Source organism: Ursus americanus, chromosome 10 (assembly GCF_024610735.1).
Source record: "Ursus americanus isolate L20-20 chromosome 10, mUrsAme1.1.p, whole genome shotgun sequence".
NCBI lineage: Eukaryota > Metazoa > Chordata > Mammalia > Carnivora > Ursidae > Ursus > Ursus americanus.
In genome coordinates this window covers 58,678,787-58,701,082 of record NC_142136.1, presented here as the reverse complement: position 1 = coordinate 58,701,082, position 22,296 = coordinate 58,678,787, and the positions used below count along the sequence as shown (strand labels likewise).

The following is a 22,296-nucleotide window of genomic DNA, read 5'->3' as shown; positions in this document are numbered from 1 at the left end:
GTTATTTTAAAATAGGTGTTTAACCTGAATGGCTTTGGTCATCTACCTAGCGATCTTAATCGCTGCATTGTTTCGAGATATAAGGCCTAATTTCCCATGCACAGATTTACTTGTCAATTAGTTTTTAATACAGACATCTTTTTCTGTGCTTACAGTATGTATATAAACATATTCCTGATCACCTTTTTTTAACTGTATCTGATAATCGCCTGTGATATCTGCCTACCGATGCAGAAATACAAGGGAGGACATTGGCCCAACAGATGAATCGGAGCCTCCCGGGGGTCTAAGGAATGTGCTCTGAGCTGTCAGACTTCGGGCAGCAGGTATTTGATAAATGTTTGGTGAATGAATGAGTTGCCTCCGATTATTTGGAGAAGCTGCTTTAGAAGCCTCTGTCCTAACAAAGCCCGGGCTAGATCCTCTAGGTTCAATTTCCAAAGGGAAAGTAGTGGCATAGCTAGTTCTGAAATCAAAGGACAGTTAAATTCTCCAGGAAAAGCCCCAACTTTCAGGGTCAGAGGATCCTGTATCACACACTTTGGCAAGTATCCCTTGGGTGATTCTTCCGTTAAAGCAGGGGCTCTACGCATAGACGGGACTGAGCAGCCAGGGCTGAAGGACATTTAAACCATACTTACTGCTGGTGGAGGACATGTGGCTGTAGTCAGACCTGAAACACAAAACCTTAGTATTAGTAGGATTAGACACTATTTTTCTGTATCCAAATGAGTTCTTCAAGCTAAAATCTTAAAAACAGCGGTAAGTAGCATTTACATGGTAAGGACATGCCACAAATTAAAAACCGTTGTGCTGAGGGCTTTTGTGCAAAATAAAGTTACGTCTGAATCTGAAGGCAACACGTTCAAGGCACTTTAGAAATCGGGGGTCCTTCACATGGGCTCTGTGAATCTCCAAGATGGGAAACCAGCTGGGTCCCGAACCACCTAAATTCATTGGCAAATTCTTGAATGGAAGCTAATTCTTCTGGGGAGAAGGCTTGAAGTTTTCAACAGATTCTCAAAGGGGTTCATGATATCCCCCAAAGGTGAAATCACTGCAAATGAGCACCCTTCGAGTTAGCACTGCATCGTGGGCAAATGTCTCTTTGCTGACATAAGCAGAGTGCTGATGGACCTTGGTGGCAGTGTGAGGGGACCCTGGCTTGTGAGGGCTTGCCTCCACATGCGGGGTCTGCCTGGCCATCAGGAAACACAAAGGCACAATGTTGTTTGACTGATTTCAGTTCCAGCTGAGAAGAAATCCTGCTGCACATTACAGTAACAGGATGTGGGCTGTGATAGGGAAAGGGAAAAGGCAGGGTTAGGGCCAGGGTGAAATTACCCATCAGTTTCTAGGCTGAAAAACCAGCTGCTGGCATGCAGCCCCTGTGAGAATGGGCACCTGGCCAAGGATCTGCCTGCTTAATGTCTTCTAAGTTTCTGCTCTACTTGTGTGGCTGGGAAGCCTCCCGTCTCTGGCAACATATTTGGTTATAGAAGCTCTTGGTTTTCTCCCCGCACTGTCCCAAAGTCATTCTCAGTAGGGAAGTCATCTCTCAGGCAGGTAGGGATTTATTCTGCAAGGTGGTAGTCAGGGGACACGGTTACGCAAAGAAAGTAGTTAATTATGTTTAATTTCCCACATATACACTCCTCTTATTTACTTAGCCTCATGTTGCCTTCCTTAAATCACCCAATTTTCACTCCATTGACTTTGTTACCACACCAAAAAAGTATATACAAAACTTCAAAAAAAAAATCATAAAAAGCACACCTCTGACTAGTTAAAATAACCTACATCGCTCCCGCAAAATGATGCGCTGATTTATTGGCAGGGGAACAAAATGGAAGAAAAACAGCATGCAGTTTTCTCTTTTCAAATGAAACGCTTTAGTAGTTACAGAATCACTGAATCTTAAGGCTGGAGAGAATAGTAACTATTAACATTTGCATATCCCTTTATGTATTACAAACTGCATCCGCCTATATCTAATCTGCTTTTTCATGGTATTGGTTAGGAAACTAAAGGGAAACTATTGGTGAGGAGCCCAGGAGGTGAACAGTGGACCTGAAGTAGGAGTGCAGGGTGATGGCAAGGCTGGAGCTGGAGGGGAGAACTGCCTAGAGCATGGCGACATGCTGGCTAAGGAAGACGCAAGAGAGGATGGCCAGGATCAGTCACCCCCAGCGTTGGTGCATTCGATTCTCTCTGGAACCAGGAAGGATGTAAATTAACTTTAGGAAGAAACTTAGAAATGTAACTGTGTGTGAATGCAACAAATGCTCAACGAACACCCACTGTGGTAGAAACAATGACAAAACAACCCCATTCCAATACGATCATCTTAAGATGGTCAGGCTTTAAAGAAATTTCATGACAATTCAAATAAAATGTTCGCTGGGAATGTGTGATTGGAGTATTCATTTTTTTAAAAAAAGATTTTAGTTATTTGACAGAGAGCGAGCAAGCACAAGCAGGGGGCAGGCAGGGAGGGGGAGAGGCAGGGAGAGGGTGAGGGAGAAGCAGACTCTCTGCTGAGCAGGGAGCCCAATGTGGGGCTCGATCCCAGGACCCTGAGATCATGACCTGAGCCAAAGGCAGACGCTTAACCGACTGAGCCACCCAGGTGCCCCTATTCATTTTATTAGAAATCCGTCAGTATTTTCAGCTACGATGAGGCAGATGGGTTTCACAAACGCATATATTTTAAAGATCTGCATACAGATGGAGATGAATGTAGAATGAAATTTACACATGAAACCTATTTTGAGAATCTTAAGGTATAACGGTAGTATTTTAGGACAGGTGCTAGCAAAGCGAATGTCCCTGCCATGCATCTCTGCATATGTATTTCTTGTGACTAAAGGCACTGCCTGGGTCAAGCCTGCCAGCTGGTCAGTCTCCTGACTGTCACTCTTGCTCCACTCCAGTTCCTTCCCCAAACAACAGCCAATCTTTGCAAAGCACAGATCTGATCATGTCACTCTCTGGATGAAGTTCAAGCACGACATAAACCCCTCTTTTCGTGAATGATGGTCTCTGCAGTCTCATCCATCACCCCAACTTCCATCCCTGTCCACCAACAAAACAGAAATCAAATAGGAAGAAAAGTTTCCTAAAACCTCACATTGCTTTCCAGCCTCTGATCCTGTTTATGTAATTTGTAACAGTTGCCATAATGATGGAGATACAATTTTAAGCTACTCTTTTCACTACACACCATCACAACATGCTGCTACATAGTTCCTGAAATTATAATTTTAGATAAAGGGAAGTACTACAATTTATTCAACCATTTGCCTTTTGTTTGCTATATGATTGTTTCTGATTCTTCTCTTTTGCAAACCACACAGTGATGATATATATATATATATATATATATATATATATATATATATATATATATATATATATATATATCTGGCTTGATATTTACTTTCTTTTCCTTAGAAAAATGATCATGAGGGGAAACAGGAACTGAGTCAGGTACAAACACTTTTATAGCCCATAAGATACATTCTAAATAACTCCAAAAGATTATTTACTGGAAATATTACTGGCGAAAGACAAACTGTAAAGCTTAAAACAATTTTGTACTTAAACAGGTTCAAACGATTTCAGATATTGACTATAGTTCTCTGGAGGGGTACATTATCCCCAGCTTTTTTAGGATAGGAGGCAACAGCAATGGGGTGCCTGTCTTGTAAATCCTGTTTATTCGTCTTACATCCTAAGAATCTACCCACCTAGCTCTGAACAAGACATTCAACTCTGCGAGAATGAAGCATGAGAGGTGAATCCATGAATTTTAGGAAGAAAAATGTATGGGCACATGATACAGAGAAGCAGAATGATGCAAGGATTATGTATTTTCACACACCTGACACATATAGCAGACACATTTACAAATATTACATGTATTTGGTATCTCTTCCAATAATGACCAGAAAGATGCAGTCCCTTGACTGTATTTTAATTACAATTATACATACAGGGGTTAAGTGTAAAGGGGTCTGCACTTAAGACAGTTTATCACTGTCAGCAGCCTACTTGCCTGTATATAAACATAGGATACCTTCTTAAATTCTCTTTTCCGGGAAAATCTTGGCATAAGAATTGATCTTGGCATTTCGGTAATATTGATCTTGACGTTTCTGTAAAACATCAGCTCAATGCATCATGGACCTCATCTGTTAACTCTCAGTCCATTGAATTAGATGCCAGGTAATTTAGAGCTAACTAGCTCCACCTTGAACCCAAAGATAATAGAGTACCTAACAGACCACCCTGTCTTCTCTGCAAGATTTCCCCTTCTACTGTTCTCTAAACCTGTCCCATCTTCAAATTTATTCCCATTCTTTCCCACTCACCTGCTTATAAACTCTAGCCCTGTGAATTGTTTGCTATCTCTAAATCACAGTGAAGTATCAATTGGAGGTCACCCAAAGGGTCTGGTATGACTGTTTTCAGAAGCTCAGTGACAGCTGACAGGGGGGTGGAGGTTCATTAGTGCCAAACTTTTGAATTAAAATAATGCATCAGATACGGTCATATTTGAAAGAGCGGCTCAGACGCCATATCTAGGAAACAACACTAATGAAACACCCATTAAAAAGCATTCATTTTATTTTAGTTTGCAAAAACACTGCCTGTCCCTCTGTTAAGGAATTCTGTTTAAGATAGTTTACCATGGTCAGTAGCTGGCTTGCCAGTTTTTTTCTAATGAAAAATACGCAGAAGCACGAAGCTTGCCTTCAAGTGCATTTGGAAAAGGGGAGCTTCAAAATGACATCGGTTGCCACAGAAGAATACTAGTTTGCTTTGGCTTGGCCTGTACTGGGTGGGTCAGACAGCAAAGATGGCGCTTCAAGCAAAAGAAAATGTTTGAGCAGGAATCAAGAATTAATTGCCAATTAATGGCTCTTTGAGAGGCAACTTTGCTAGGCGGGAAGACCCTGGAGGCTCAGGCTTCAATTTAGGCCACTAACTAGTCGTACAACCTCTGAACTTCCATGTCCTCATCTGTAGAATAATAATATTGAGGCGAGTCCTATCGTCTCGCAGATGTTCTGAAAGATGATCAAATTGCTTAGGGCATTTAAAAACATCAGAGCATCTACTATGATGAGTATAAGGAACACAGGATCTTGAGTGCAACTGGAAATATACATTTTTATTACACAAAACTCTAAGTTTATCATTTTGAGTGTTCTTCATAACAATATTAATAGTATGATGAGAAATAATGTACTGAGGGTTCACTTATGCCAGGCACTATTCTAGAGGCTTTCAATGTATAGACTAATTCTCACAACCACCCTGTGAGGTGGGTACTATGATTGGCATCCCATGTTACAGAAAAGTCAGGGCACAGAGTGAACCCCACAGCCTGACTCTCCTGACTGTCACTTTCAAAGCGATCAGCACCATCTGCCCACTGGCAGTGGGACCCAAAAGTTCTTGGAACCTTCTCTTTGATCACACTGCCGAGAAAGGATCATAGCTCCACCCATACCCACAAATCCCTTGCTCCTACATTTTGTTCACACCTGCCTGGCAATAGTCCCTCTCCCCCAAACCCTGGTGGTCTCAACCACTCACCTCGCCATCTCCCTCTGCCTGCCCCTAAGGTCGCTGAGGACTGCTGCAGGAAAACAGCTAGCCAGCTAGACTGGGACCTTCGTACATTTACAATCACTAATCTCAGTTGGATCCTCACTCAACATGGCCCAAGCAACTACTTCAAATCTCCATTTTCCTGGGGGAGGGGGCTGCATTTGCCCAGAACCGAAACCCATCTTCCCTGCTAAGGTGTAAGAAGAGAGATGTCCCTCCTTCTATCCAAAGCCCATCGAACTGTGAGGTCTGAAGTCCATCTGCCTCCGCCTTCTCAGAAAGCGGACATTACAAACCATCAGTTTATCCTTTCCCTTTTTATAGAGTCTCTTCTATAAGCACCTCTTTATAGGAGCCTAATTATCGCCTAGGTTTTGGGACTCCTTCCTGCACCCCCTTTCCCCTCCAGCTATTGCCTCCCCTCACCCCTCTCTTTCTCAGACAAAGGGCTCTAGCTACCTCCTCTTCCACACCGTCCACTCCCTCCTGGAGCCACGGGGACCTGGCTTCTGCCTCCACCCCGCCACTGCCCACAGCTCCCCCTTTCCTTCATTATCTCCACTTGAAAAAAAGGGCACTTCACATTCCTTCATCTTAGTGAGTTTCCCAGTGGTGAGCCTGTGCCTTTCCCTTCTTCGCCTTGGCTTCTGGAACACCACATTCCTCCTCTTGGTAGCCGTGTTTCATTTTCCTCAGGCCCCTTAATCAGCTCCTCCGCCTTCACCTGGCATTTAAGTGTTGTCATTTCTCAAGCCTGGTCTTAAACAGTACCTGCTTCACAGCTGAAGGATGAAATGAGTTAACGAAATACATAAAGGCTCAGGGCAGTCCTGGCACAGAGTAAAATGCTAGGTGTTTGCTATTTATCGCCTTTGGTTGATTTAATCTACTCCTAGGGCTGCAACTGCCATTTTTAGGCTGACCGTTCCCAAATGCAGTGTCATCACGCCGACCTCCTCTCTGACCTTCCCTCTAGACAGACAGACTCAACCGCTGGCTCCTCATCCTTCCTTGGCTGTCTCCCAATACTTCGGACACAACATGTTGAAAACGAAACTTCTCCTACCCTGCCCAGACTTGCTTGGGAGGGGAATCACAGGCTACTTCAAGAATCTGATGAAAAATAAGTCTCTTCTGACAAAAATTCACAAAGAACGTCATTTTGCAGATGACTTCAAGCCATTCATGGACCTCAAACTGAGGCTCCTTGCCCTAGCACGTGTCACCTGAGATGAATCTTGAAAGAAGATAGAGTTTCACCTGGTGGACAGGCATGCCAGGTGGAGAAGGGCAGAGCTGGCGAAAAGGGCAGCTCGACAAAGGCGAAGAATCGGAAACACCTTGCTGATGTGGCCTGATGCAGGGTGCAAGGGTGGACGTGCTGAGAAACAAAGGCAGAGAGACAGAGGGGACCTTAGAACACTGGGACTTGTAGGCCACTCCAAGCTCTTCGTATGTTAGTGATGACAGAACCACTAAATGTTTGGGAGACAGACATGATCAGATTTATATTTTAAAAATAATAATGATAGCAAACACGTATTAAGTCTCCACAGATAGCTATATGGAAGCCGGGGGTGAGTTCTGGAAAAGCAAGTAAACTATGCACAGCTTTTTGATAACCAAACCAAACTTCAGGAGACTATGTGGTAAATACGAGATTAGTAACTATACACTGAAACTCTTTAAGTGCATGCCATTTTACCTTCATCTTTAGCTTAAGGATGCTACTGAGGCACTAAGAATTCTTTAAACAATTCTATTCTGTCACAACTACACACTTTAGTGACAAAGGCGGTGAATAGCGGCTCTGGTGTCAGAGTGTTCAGCAAGCCCTTACCAGCAACGCTGGCAGCTGTCATGCTTTTTGTTGGGATCCCAGGGTACTATCGCTCCTTGGTCAGGGCTTCCCCTCCACTTCTCCAAGACAGAACCCTTGGAAAAAAATACCTGTTTTAGGTGAGCTCTGCAAATTGAAAATGAATGGACCAGTCGGTGCCTTATTTACTGCAGCTGAAATGAGCTGGTTAATTTTGCTTTGTTTCTTCTATTCATGGCCTAGCTAACAAGAGTCAGGAAAAAAAAAGTCAAGGATCTTCAATTACAGTTGATAAATGCCACGTACACCAAGTGTGGGGAAAAAAACAAGAGTTCTGTATTTGGAAATCAGGCTACCTCTCCAGAACGTAACTGGGTTCTACAGTGAACCATAAATGATCACAAGTTTGGAAAACAGGGAAAGCCCATTGCAGAGAACATGCCGTAGGGTGTAAAGTCCAAGATTCGGGCTAGGAATGCGTGGAGGCTGCAAGGAAGGGTGGGGTTGGGAGGGCAGAAGTGACTGTGTAGGGAGCTTTCCTCCAGGGCAGACCCGTGCACCCATTCTGGCCTTGGACGCCCATCCTGTCCTCACAAGGCTGCCAAGAGATTAGTCTAAATCTCCCCAACTTTCCAGGAATGAGGCTTTCTGTAATCTCGGAAGCTCCAGACTCTCCCCAGGGTTCTCCAGAGAGGAAAGGACACCCTTTCCTCCTGAATCAGTACCCGCATCCTGAACGTGTGCTGACTCTGCACAGGAAAATCCTCTAGAGATAGGAGTTGGGTGGAAGCATTTACAATGACATTCATCTTCTACAAGATACTCCATTTTTTGTCCCACTCAGGAAAATGGTGTCGCTGGGAGAAGGCTAATTAGTCTCCAGGGGTAAAGGTTTGGGCTAATTGTTTGAGTCCGTTGAAGCGATGAGGACATTTCTTTCAGCTGGGCTAGATCATAGCACCAACTTCATCCCACCTGTACCCAAGGACAGGTGCGCAGAGAAGTTTGGTGGAGAAATAGGAGTTGAGGAGGGGGTCTCAGTAAGCACAATAAAGGCATGAAATGAAAAAATGTCATCCTCTTATCTGATTTCTGAAAGACTTTTAGGTGCCAGGTGTCCTATCCTCTTCTCATCCCCAACCCCTCATCCGGGACTCCAGGGAGCCGCGGGGCTAGAAGAACAAAGTCCTCGCGTAAGGTTGAAACAAGTGCAAGAGCATCTCTTGTCTCTCTAGCGATGACCTCAGGGGGACACTGCATTCACCTGGTACTCCACATCATCTCAGTGATAACGGGGGGGGGGTGGTAAGAAGGGGTGTGTGGTGGTGTGCGGGGTTTACTCCGAACCTTGAGTCCTTCCACTTTCCTCCCCCCCGGGATGGGGCCCGCCCCACCCGGGGCAGCTACGGGCCACGCTGCTCTGCCCTCGGGGCCGGCCCAGGAGGGAGCCGGTCCGCCACAGCCCCTCTGCCTCCACCGGGTACCCGGCAGGAGGGGGAGCCCCCGCGGCCCCATCCGGCCACAGCGGCTCCGGCTCCGCCGCGGGGTCCAGGAAGGTCCCGGCCGGGGAGCAGCCGCAGCGCAACTCCGAGAGCGCCCCCCGCCCACGGCCCGGCCCGCCGCGGCTCACCCTCCGGTCTCTGCGCCCGAGTCCACGCAGTCATCCTCCTCGCCACCGCCCTTTTTGGGGTCCATGGTGCGCTCCCTGCCGCGCTCAGTTCGCGGGCGCTGGCGTGACCCGGGGCGTGCTCCCTCAGGGCCGCCCCGCCCAGCCCAGCCCCTCCCGAGCTGGCTGGGCTCCCTCGGAGCGTCTCGCTGCCCGGGCGCCGGCCGCGCACCCCCGCGCCGCGCCGCGCCCTCTCCTGGCCGCGCCCGGCCGGGCACTGGCTGCCGCTCCCGCCCCGCCCCGCCCCTCGCCGCTCGGCGGTGTGAGCGTGTGCGTGTGCGTGTGCGCGCGGGGTGCGCCCGTGAGCCAGGGCGTGTGCGCGCGCGCGTGTGCCTGTGAGCAGGGGCATGGGCGCGCGCAAGAGGGTGTGTGCACGGGGCGTGAGCGGGTGCGCGCGCGCGCGTGCCGGTGAGCAGGGGCATGGTGGCGCGCAAGAGGGTGTGTATGCGAGGGGAGTGAGCTGTGCGCGAGCATGTGCTAGCTCGTGTGTAGCGCGCCGGTGTGTGGTTTGAGTGCACGAGTGGGCGAGGTGCGCGAGGTCGCGTGCGCCTGTGTTGTGGTGGTGATGTAGGTGGACGGTAGGTGGATGTTTGTAGGTGCGCGCTTCTGTGTGGGTGCTGAGCGTCTGTGCCCGTCTGTGCTTTGTGACCACGTGTGGTGCGTGAGTGAACGTGTGTGTGCATAGGAGCCGCCCCTCTCCCCTGGGCCCGCAGCGCCAGAATTCTGCGTCCCAGGGATTGCCCCGAGGGGTTCCTGAGCCTCAGAGCTGGGAGCGGCACCGAGAAATACGTGACTGCATCGCGAAAGCAAGGAGGGTTCTGGTTCACTACTGGGACCAATTGGAACCACTAGGTGTTTTCTTAGAGTTCCCTCGGAATTGGCAACACCGAATTCGTTATCACCTTTCTTAGCGCAGGTCTGAGTGGCTTCCCAGCACCCAACTTGCCAGTTTACAATCGGTGTCATGCATTCCTTTGCTATTAAAAAAAAAATGCCTTTAGAAATAAGGAGCATTTGATGTACCAGCATTCAGGTGTTGTTGCAGTAAGGGGATAACGGATGTTTGTAAAGGACCCCCACCCCACCCCCCGTCAGCGCCTTTGAGGTTATGATCACTGTTGGAGGGGGGCACCTCTCCTTAGTAGGGTGAGGCTGAATGGGAGCTGGAGGGGAGGCGGGATCAATCAAAACAATTCGCATTTAATTCTGACAGCCCTGTCCAAGCCATTGGAAGGCACTCAGTTCTACTTTCTTCTGTTCTCAGGCCAAGTTATTTAACTTCTATGAGCCTTAATTTACTTATCTGTAAGATGGGGCTATTGATATCTACTCTATAGCCTGTTGTGAATTTAATGAGAACACGCAAGTAAAAATACTTAGCATGGGTCCTGATAATGTCAAGTACTAGTCACAGGCAGCTGTCATAACATTAAAGCCTGAGCTAGTTATGTTTCCAATTTCGACTTGCAAAGTAGTGACAAGCTATATCTTTAAGAGGAATATATTTTCTTTTCTCTCTCCTTCTCCCCCTTCTTCTATTCTTCCTTCTTTACCTACCTAATTATCACTACTTTATTCATATCTTAATTAAATTACACAAAAAGAGAAATCCAATTAATAAAAGAAGAATACAAGCACAATCTCGTCATTAAGAAAAAAACAGGTGAATGTTGGTGAATGTTCTGACCCCAAATCTTAACTGAATTATCCTTACTGAGCATAAAATTCCTTGCATGCAAAACAGAAATGGATGTATTATACTCAATTTGTGCTCATTAGCTGAAAGAAAGAAGTGTGTCAGTTCTTTAGGGGAGACTCCCCTCACCCCACCCTATGTACTGATTTGTAAAAGAAAATTCTCACATGAGGCAAAATTACTGCACATTGCCATTAATGACCATTTAAAATTGATTGATTCATTCCATAACTATTTAAATACCAGACAGGAAGGTGAATTCTGGATACACAAATAAGGGAAAATGGGAACAGATAGGATGCCTGCCTTGATGGAGCTTATAATCCAGAGGGGGAGAGTAATTAAATTACATACATTAATATATAAAACATAAATGGAGATTAAACACTCCAAAAAGAATGGTGTGCCCTGAGAAAGACAACATAATTTAAATTGGGGTGTCAAGGAATGCTCTCTCGGGAAGGGATATTTTAGCCCTTACTCTGCCTCAGGGCCTTTGCATGTGCTGTCCCTTCTTCCCGTAATACTTTCTCCCAGACTTCCTGTGAGATTCCTGCCACATGTCCTTCAGGACTATGTTCAGACAGTCCTTTCCTCAGACAACCCTTCCCAACTAAACCTAAATCCCAGTGTCCCCTTACCCTGCTCTACTCTTTGTTGTACCTCTACCAGCCCCTGGCATATGAGAGATTTATTTACTCATTACCTGCTCTTCCCTCCCCATGCCTACCTGTAGAACGCCAGCTCCCTGACAGCAGGGACTGTTTGGTTCACTGCGATATCCCCAACACCTGGAGCAATGAGTGTGTGTTTATGAATGAAAGGGAAGCAGCCCCAGGGTGGAGGCAGGGGTGCAGAGAGCTTTCCAGGTAGAGAGACCAGGGAACGTGAGGCAGGATAGGGCACTAAGCATTCAGCTGGAGCGGAAGAAGGCTGGGTCATGAGAAGAACACAAAATGGCCAAGATAGCAAGGCATTTCTACATAAACGTGACATCTCTGGGAAATGAATCGACCGCTAGAGCCTATTTGGAGAGTAAAAGGACAAATAATGTCGGTGCAACCAGATGGAAGAAACTGATAAAGCGTAACAAACATTCTGCCATGTTAGTGTCCTTACCGCCATGAGGAAACCTACTCTGTCAGTTCTGGGTAGGGATGATCATATTTGTCACCTCACTGAGTCCTCAGGAAAGGTCGGTGAACTAGGTTTACCTTTTCATTTTACAGTGGAGGTAACTGAACCTCAGTGAGTCCAAGCGCCTTGCCCCAGCCGAGGAGCCCGGAGGCCCATTTAGCGTGCGTGGAATCTCTCTCACCTACTGGGAGGCTAATGTTGGGCCAGTCACATCCTCACGAGGACGGCACAAGAAAAAGGGCAGAGAAAAAACGGTCAACTAAGTACGGCCCTTGGAGGGAGGGCCAGGGAAAATGGATGCTACTTAATTTATTTCAGTTTTTCTCAAAAATCCCGAAAAAGATTAGGCCAGACAAAAAACCCTGGACCGCACCTCAAAATGATGCATGGATTCAGGCCCCCTCAACCACAGGGGGCACGAGTATTATATTTATCACCGGCGCAACGTCTGATGGCAACTCAGCGATGCATTTGTTATTGGGAAGAGAAGTTTGAACGGTAAACATGGTCCCTCCGAGCAACGGATCTCGGTTATACAAGGGCTCCCGCTTCAGTCCTTGGAGCTTAGGAACCTCACTTTATTTGTTATTTCTTTGGTGAAAGAGCTGCCAGCAGGTAAGCAGCATGAGGACCTCGCGGCAACCCCCAGAAGATACATTGCCCATAACGTTTGCATGGTTCCAGGCTTGACTTCCAGCTATTTAGCGCTGATCACCGTAATCACGGGGTGCAATGCCCCCCCTCCCTTTCCCCTGCAAGATGGGGGCAGAGGAGTATCAGTGGTCTTAAGGTGCCGTGCCTGTTGCCTTCAAGATGTTCCCATCAGTCTGAGGACAGCATGGGAAGAACACTGAGGATGCAGTCATAGGCCAGGAAATGCACACCCTGGGTTCTGGACCTGAATCCGTCATGGCAGTAGCAAAGACGGGTGCCTCTCAACTGTTTCTAAAGCTCTTCCTGCCTTTCGGGCATTGTGGTAGCAGCTTTACACACATGATCTCTTGAAACCTCACCGAAACCTGGTGAGGCTTCCTTTGTCCTTAAAATAGGCTTGTTGATACAAATCTCACAGGAGACTTGAAGCCCTCCAGAAACTAGGAAGCTTACCAACACAAGATGTCACTGATTCTTTAATCACTTTTCCTCAGACGCACTGAACATTCTCGTGTTGTGTTTCACCTATCGTGCCTGTTCCAGTCTCCGTTGCTGTTGTTGCATGTGTCGGTGTATTAGAAAATAAGGTCATTCATCCACTTACTTATTGAGCACTCACTGTGTGCCAGGAAGTGGCTGGGTGCCAGGGACACAATGGGGAACGAGCCAGAGGCAGTGGCTGGCCTGATGGAGCTGTTGAGGTCAGGAGAGGACAGTTTATCATGTTCCAGGCCCCAAGGGCAGGGCTGGCTTTCCCGCCAAGCCTTGGCTTCCTTCGACGGCTCCTCAAAGCTCCTGACAGGTGCACAGTGTGCTGTGGTCCATTAGAATAGGACTGGAATAGCAGAGTCCTTTACTAAAGGAAAGAAAAAGAAAAGAAAAACCTCAAAATAATGTGATGGTAAGTAAAGAGCATCAATTTTACTGATGAAAGAGCTAGATTAGTCATTAAGAAGGTCATAAGTACTTGGGAGCAGCTGAGGGTTTTGAACAACTAGAAGATAAGTAGCTTGAAGACTAAGAACTTGAAGCACTGGAGATTGAGAAAGATAGAAGTTAAAATCTCCTGGGCACGGGATTGGCCCGGGTTTGAGATTCAGTTTGGAGGGAAGCTGGGCCACACCTTGCGTGAGTGCAGACCTTCTGGACCATTTGCTGTGAGGCCAGTCCAATCTAAGATAGCTCTTTAAATGAAATACTAGTTTAGGGTATGCAGAAGCAAATAGAATGGGAAGATATGTTCGTTTGGGAAGTTTTGCTCATTCACTTTTAAAACTTTATTTTAAAAACCATGTGTCCCAGAAACAAAAATTCAGGTTAAAGAGAGATAAGGGGGCAGGGAAGGGGGGGAGTCTCTTTCTTCCAAGTCTCCAGAAGAGTTTGTTTGGTGTGAAAAATAAATATTATGATCATGACAAGAAAAATTATAAACTATTGACAAATCTACTTAGACAAAGAAAGCCACTAGCCTTACATGCAAGCATAAGGGGACCAGATGGCAAAGGGATAAATGAAACTAAAGATAAATGGTTGAGTTGGAAAATAATCTCATTAAAGTATGAATGACTTGGCTTGGATAAGGGGAAGCAGGGATAGTGGTCCTGGCTGGAAGGCTTCCCAAGACTCTGAGCCTATGGTTCCTGGCGTGAGATCTGGAGTCCAAGACCAGACACCCCACGGTATGCCCACGGTTACCCCTCCAACAGCTGGGGTGGCGAAAAGCGAGAGGGGAATAGGAAAGACCTCTGGAAAAGTGCTGTGGAAATTTAAGAATACAATGAAACCTTAGACTCAGGACACTGATGATAGCCGAGCCTTCTGAGAATTGTGTCCGGGTTACCCACTTGTCATCACACTGATGGTCTAGACTTGGACAGGTGAGCTCTCTGTCCTTTTCATATTCTGACACTTTCCTTCAGTGACCCAATCTTCGAGTGGAGCCACCCTAAAGTGTGTCGGGATAGGTCTGTTGCTATTGCCCGGCCGTCCAGCTTACGGACTTTCATCACTACCACCTACTCGCAGAATTCAGGCAAACACCTCCACACAGCACTTAGCTTTCCAGCCTCATTTCTCTCTCTCCCTTCTTTCTACTCTCTGTGATGGGTCCTTCCTGGTCCATCAACTGCTCGGGATCGGGGACAGCACTGGGCGCTGTGGACACACATCAGGTGTAATCCCTGCCTTTAATAAGCAGCTGCCAGCTGGATCCCAGAGTCAGAAAGTACCTAGAGTTTGGAAACTGGTGGTAACTTTTCTCAAACCCAAAGTCAGGTGGAGGGGGTTCTCCTTACCTCTGTAAACTCCCGGACCTTTTATGTTAACATCTGTTTTTGTTTTTTTTTTCCAAAACTATGTCTGGGCTTCTGGAGACTTCTTTCTGTGAAGTAGGTTTACCAGTATCATGAGCCACGGAACAAGAAAGTTGCCCTATTGGGAGGGCAGGCTGGGGGTGTCGAGCAAAGCCTCAGGTGGACCAGTAGGTGGCGCCCTGACTAGACCAGCTGTCAGGATGGCTATGGGAAGAACCAGCGACAATGTCTTTGGGATACTTGCTCTGGTAATGTGGTTGTTGGTTTTTTATAGTTTAAGAACCTGACCTTGTCAACACGCACAATGACTACCTTCAAAAATAAAACCTCTCCACCTAAGGCTCCTATCCCCTCCAGCCTTCTCAGGACTTTTCCCCTATTGCTTGCCCCTTCCATCTGCTGCATCTTCAACCTCTCACAGGTCTCCCCATTGACATTGAAATACACTCATCTCTCTCATGTTGAAAATGAAAAAAAGCCACCTTTTGGGGCACCTGGGTGGCACAGCGGTTAAGCGTCTGCCTTCGGCTCAGGGCGTGATCCCGGCGTTCTGGGATCGAGCCCCACGTCAGGCTCCTCCACTATGAGCCTGCTTCTTCCTCTCCCACTCCCCCTGCTTGTGTTCCCTCTCTCGCTGGCTGTCTCTATCTCTGTCGAATAAATAAATAAAATCTTAAAAAAAAAAAAAAAGAAAAAAAAAAGCCACCTTTTTAACCGTATGTTCTTTATCAGTATCTGCCACTCCTTCACACAGCACATTTTCTGAAAGTATTGTCTGTGTTTGTAATCCCTGTCTCCTTTCCATTCCAGGGAGGTTTCTGTTGTCCTTCACACTGGTAACTTCTCCCTTCTTCTCGGCACAGGCTCTTCCTTTCGCTTCCATGGTATCACACGCCCGGGTTTTCTTGCCACCTCTCTGTTCACATCTGCTCTGTCTCCCATGTAGCTTCCCCTATGGTCTTCATGGACAAGAGTCCTCAAGGCTGTCCCTAGGCCCCCTCCTCCTCTTTCTTTGCATTCTCTCCCTTGGCCTATGATTTTGGCTGCTGCACACAGGACTCCCAACACGAATCTCCAGCTCTGTGCCTCGGGCCTGTCCACTCTACTATCTCTTTGGCATCTTTCTTGGGATGTTTCAAAGGCACTTCCAATTAAAGTTATATCAAACTGAGCTCATGATCACCACCCCCACCCTTTCCACCCTCCCACCTTCACCCCTGCCATAATTCTCCTCTCCCAACCCTCCTCTGAGTGAATGTTACCATCATGTGTCCTAGTCGCAAGCCAGAGATCCAGGTGTCATCCTTGAACACTGTCTCTCCCTTAACCACTTACCGATGCATCACCAAGTCCTGTCACTTCTGCTTGCTAGCCGTGCCCCGAAATCTTTGTCTTGTCTCCAACTTCACTGCCATCATGTTAGTCCACTCTTCCCCCCTCTCTAAGCTAGCCTGTTGTGCTAGTCTCCAAATGGCTCTGCACATCCTCTCCCACCTCTCCCATCCAGACACCATACCCTCCAAAAGACAAGTCTGTGTCATCTCCACAGCCTAAAGGATTGTGATAGTTTTCCATTGCTCTTAGGACAGAGACCAGAACTGTACCAAATCTCTAGCCATGTGTCATCACAGCCCCTCCCCCACCCCATTCTCTCTGCATTCTCTGTGCTTCGACTACACTGGCCTTCTTCAGCTCCTCAAATGATCACTGTGCTTCATCTCCAAGCATAGAGCATTTGCTTATGCTGGTTTCTTTATCTGGAATACTCTTCCTGGCCCATCTGAATCTACTTGGTCATCAGATCATCTCTCAATAATTATTTCCTCCCTGACTAGATGGATCCCCCTATTTAAGTATTTAGAAGCTCTTAACAAAGAGGTCATCTTATATTTGTTTGTATGGTTCTTTGATTGTTCCTTTTTTCCATCTGTAAATTATAAGCTCCGTGAAGACAAGACTGTTCTGCTCACCACTGTACCTTCAGTGTTTAACATAGGGTTTACACGTGGTGAGTGTTATTACAACAGACACTTCTATGCCCAGCATCTAATCCTGAGTCTGGCACATAGTAGGCATTCTGCAAATGTTGCTGAAAGGGTGACTAAACGCATGGGCTGTGAATGTTCTAAGCTCTTGGAGGAAACCAGAAAATTCTCAAAGATGTTCACCTTAAAAAAAAAAAAAGACTTACGGTCTTATTAAAGCATTCATCATGGGCAAGGCAGAATATGTAACAGAGCAGACATGGTTCAAATAATTAAGTTTTATCCCACTGGGAGATTTACTTACTGGAAGAAGCAGGGGAAAAGGGTATAATGAGTGACACTGGTTAATTCTCACAACCTCTCAAGAGTTGACCCAAGTGACCTCTGGACTCTTCCAGGCGTGAGTAATACAATGTGGAAAACATTACATTATGAACTGGCTATGCTTTGATGCTTTCACTTTTCCATAATATTTTCCAGAATTCAAAGTATTATATCGAGTCATCACAAGGTAAATTAGGTCGTTCTCTTCCCATTCTATCTTTGACTAGCAATCTTTTACTGTGACAGTTTGACATGTCACCCAGGATTCTCACAGGGTAGAGGTTGCTAAGCACTGAGACCTGTTTGCCAGAGGTTGAGGAATCTTCTCTTCTGGAAGGAAAGGAGCTCTTTTAAATACGAGGATTCCTTAGTTCCTCGGGGTTAGGTTAAATGTTCTCCTGCTGAAGGGGAGTGGATTGATCCCATGAGTTCCCCAGGTCTCCCTCTGCATTCTGATTCCATGATCCTATTAATGTTTGACAGAAGGGCAAGTCTAAATGTACAATTCCATATAACCCCTGAGTTTTCTCCAGGGGATGAAATTGAATAGAAAACGGAATATATCATAGTGATGGGAATCTAGCTGTGCGCTTTGGAATAGTAACTAGCTGCACAGCTTTATCACCTTGGAAACACGCAGGGCCTGAGATGGCGATCTTAGAGGGCTTATGCTACTGACTCCAAATTTATCTGGATTTGGCTTCATGGTGGGAAGAAACACATGTGATATTTTATCTGTGAGTCTGGGAACACTGACAAATGGTGTTCTAAGTGATTTAAGAAACCAATAGTGCACAAACCAAAAGGATCAAGGTGGAACCCTTGGTTTTATGCTAAGAAGAAGGGAATGTGGGGCGCCTGGGTGGCTCAGATGGTTAAGCATCTGCCTCCTGCTCAGGTCATGATCTCCGGGTCCTGGGATCAAGCCCCACATTGGCTCCCAGCTCAGTGGGGAGTCTGCTTCTCCCTCTCCCTCTGCTTTCCCCCCCTGCTGTGCTCTCTCTCTCCTTCTCTCAAAAGAAAAAAAAATATTTTTTAAAAAAGAAGGAAATGTGGGTCAGTGTGCTGTGGAAAGTTTTAGGTTGTTTTACCCATGATGCTAAATATCAAGATGATTCATGAGAAAAAAAAAGACTGTCAAACATCTGCCCATTTGGTTTATATGATGCCAAACACTGAGATATTTGGAAACATTGAAATGCCTAACATTGCAATGATAAACTTTCTGGATGAACAATTATGTGGATTTTCTTTTTAATTCCTTATTTTGGTGCTGCATACATCATTTTTGAAAAGTCGCTTTATTATATGTAACTAGGATTTACATTGCATTTCCAAACATTATATATGGCTATCCAGAGAGGTGTTTTTTTTTTTTTAATAAGTGTTTTCCAATTCTATGATAGAATTTTTCCCAACAGAAAGATTGTAGAAACTTCCATTTGGCCTCTGAGCCGCAGCCCACACAGACAGCCACGCCCTCCTCCCTAGAGCACTCCCTTTGCTTGTATCACCCCTGTTGGTTCTCTTCCCAAATCTCTTGATGTTGCTTCTCACACTCCTTTGCCAAGTCCTACAGATCAGTCTGACTTCCTCTTTTGGAAGAATACAATTAGAATACAATTGGAAGAGTACAACTCTCTTCTAATGTCGCTCTCTCTTCTCATTCTCCACTCATTTCCTTGATCCTATGGCATGCTCACCAACACAAGCACTATCAGTATGATGATGACTTTTAAACTTGCATCTTTGACCCGTTTCTCCCAGCTGAGCTCCAACCTTAAGTTCAATTCCCTCCATGGTATTCTTTTTTGGATGTCTCAGAGATGTGTCAAATGCAACACGTCCAAAACAAAAATTATGATCTTTTTCCCCACACCTGCTGTTTTTCCTCCATATTTCTTAGTATATGATCCCACTGTCTACCAGAAACCAGGGAGTTCTCTTTGGTTCCGCCATCTGTCCCACATTTCACATCTGATTATCATGAGTACACCTTGTAAGTGTCTCTTGAATTGTCCCCGTCTTTTCATCTCCAATAGGAAGAACTCAGTCCAGCCCAGCATGGTTGTTAATGTAGGTGACAGCAACAGCCTCCTGACTGGCACTCCTGTACCCACGCCTGCCCTCTAACAACATACTCTCTACACCAGGTAGAGAACTTTTATAGAAATGTAAACCGAATCATGTCACTTCTCTGCTTAAAGCTCTTCCATGATCTCCCAACACCCTTAGAGTAGGAAGAACGGGCTTGCAGGGCAGGACTATACATTATGTCTTAGAAATGCTGACCCTGAAATGCCTATGGGATTCAGTTAGGGCGCGCTGGGCAGAGACAGAGAGAGGTCCTAGTAGGAGATGCAGCTAAGTAGTTGCTGCAGGAAAAGGACTGACTGAAGATGTTATAAAGGTAAACCAGGACGGTTCCCATGAGTGCTTACAAAACGGCAATCAAAATTGAGGGTGGCCACAGCATTCTAGAGGCTTCAGAGAATGAGGAACTCTACTTTACAGGGACCATCAGTGCTAACCAGTCTTTTAGGGGCTGTTTTGTATACATTTAACTCACAAGGGACTGATGTACAACCAACATGTCAGTTCATTAATTTACAGTGAGAAATAAAACTACTAAGTTCTTCCAAAGACTTAAGTTCACTGCTCAATACTTTCTCTGTCTGAAGACAAATTACTGTAAGCCAAATTATAATCAGAAGGCTGCTTGGTGAGCATAAAATCCAAGTTAGGGAAGTGAGATGAATGACCCTTATTGAGTTGCTGGCCCAGAACATTCATGCACATGTTTCTAGGCACTGTGGAGTCTGTGTCATGAAGTTTTGTTTGTGCTTAGCTGAATTTGAGGTCGGGATTAAAATAATGAAACAGTTTCTATCCATATAAGAGAATTATTTTCTACAAATGGTTTTTGCTCCATTATAAAAACAAGATAGCAAACAACCAAAGGAAGACACTAGGCTATGGAAATGTTCAGCATTTAACAGAAATACTTAGTTCCAAATATATCATAATTCGAAAGGTAACTTTGTACTCTCCACAGGAACCAGCTAGAAGAATGTTCTAATTTATTAAACTTTTTACCCTGAGGAAGATAAAGCAGTTGAATGAATAGTCATTTGATTCCTCTCTTCTGCTTGGGTCTTAGAAAAAAACCACCAGAGAGAGAAGCACCATGCTTCTGATGTAATTGCCTTAGGGGAAAAGAATCAGTGAGAAGCAAGCTCTGCTCTAATGAGCAGAAATTAGGAGAGGCACAATGAACGTTCTGAGCACAGGACTGCTGAGATTTGTGGTATTTCTCCTGCTCCTCCCTGCCCATTAGGACGATATTGAGACTTTAAAACTCGGAGCCAGGCACTGTTCTACACCCTTCAAATATATTTACTCATTGAATGCTTAAAACCCTGTGACTTAGATGCTCTATTTATCCCCAATTTGCAGACCAGAAAAATGAGGTACAATGAGGCAGGTAACTTGTTGAAGGTGTATAACCAGCAAGTGGCTGGGCTGGGATTTGGGCCTAGGAGGTTTGATTCCTGAGTTAATAGTCTCGAGATCCCAACCTCTCCTTTTGCTCTCCCCAGAAATGAGAGAGTCCCAAGCTGATGATCTTTGGTCCTGGAAGAGCCAATACCATCTATTTGCAGTAAGCCCCATCAGCTGGAAGAGACCTATGCTGCCTGCTCCCATGGACGGGTTCCACCAGAGGTTCAGGAGAAGGGAAGGGGCTGAAGCAGGGGCATGGACATTGGTGCCTTTTCTATTTTTTTCTTCCTTACCTACATAACCAAAAGATGAGATTCTTAAGTACCCTGGCTATGGACTGCTTACTCGAGGCAGACTGGGGGGTAGGGGGATGGGAAAACAGCATTATGAACCACAGCAGTGAGCTCTCAAGTCAGGCAACAAGCGTTCCCTCTCCTTTGGTCTGTGTGTTGGACATGTAGACAGACTTGCATTGTCTTGTTGCTCTTTCTCTAGGCCACCTGCTGACCACATCCTTCTATTCAAGTCTTCCTTCAGGAAGAGCAAAACACGAAGCCAGTTTACTGGGCTTGGACAGACACAAATAGCTTCAGTTTTGTGTTTCTGTACAATCTCTCTGTTTTCTTCTATATATGGTTAATATTATTCACTGTGTTATTAGTTTTTCTGTTTAACACTGAGCAGGTGACATTAATCATAAGTTACAACAGCAATGGTGGTGGGGATGGGGCAGAAATTGTCTCATTTCTCCCAATGGATTAATATAGGGAGAATGTTATGAGCTTTTAACTGAGAGTCAATTCCAGGAAGAGAGAGAAAAAGAGTCAAGCAGACTCTGGGAACATCACTGTTTAGGGGAAGAACACAAGGAGGAGGAGACTGGGAAAGATCCTAGATTAGTGGAAAACTATGTTATGGAAGTCAAAGTAGAGTTTGGGGAAGGGGCTTTGTCATCAAGAATGTCAGATAAATTACAACAGCCAAGAAGATATGCAAGCAGCCCAAGTACACATAGACAGATGACTGAATAAAGAAGATATGATACATATATTCCATGAATATATTACTCAGCCATACAAAGAATGAGATCTTGCCATTTGTGAGAGTATGGATGGATCTAGAACACAACATGCTAAGTGAAATAAGTCAGGCAGAGAAGGACAAATACATTATGATTTCACTTATATGTGGAATCTAGAAAACAAAACAAAGAAACACACAAAAAACTAGAAACTGACTCATAAATACAGAGAAAAAATGGTGGTTGGATGCCAGAGGGGAAGGGGGTGGGGAGAATGGGCAAAATAGGTGGAAGAGAATACGAGGTACAAACTCCAGGTATAAAATAAGTAAGTCGTGGAGATGAAAAGCACAGCATAGGGAATATAGTGAATAATATTGTAGTAATTTTGTTTGGTACAGATGGTGACTACACTTATTATGGTGAGCACCGAGTAACGTATAGAATTGTTGAATCTCTATGTTGTATGCTTAAAACTAATATAACACTGTATGTTAACTATACTTCCAAAAAAAAAAAAAAAGAGTGTCAAATATGATGAGGAAGTCAAATAGAACAAGAC

General features: G+C 45.5%; 1 protein-coding gene across 1 annotated transcript in view; it reads right to left on the bottom strand.

Moving 5' to 3' along the window:
* FAM124A (family with sequence similarity 124 member A) overlaps positions 1-9,279 on the bottom strand; it is a 97,118-nt gene extending 87,839 nt beyond the window's left edge. The window contains exons 1-2 of the mRNA XM_045796872.2: positions 9,069-9,279; positions 642-673 (exon numbers count right to left, since the gene is read on the bottom strand). Coding sequence (XP_045652828.2) covers positions 642-673; positions 9,069-9,133 — 97 coding nt within the window. The 5' untranslated portion in view covers positions 9,134-9,279. The remainder of the gene's footprint in view (positions 1-641; positions 674-9,068) is intronic.
* Positions 9,280-22,296: the final 13,017 nt, after the last annotated feature.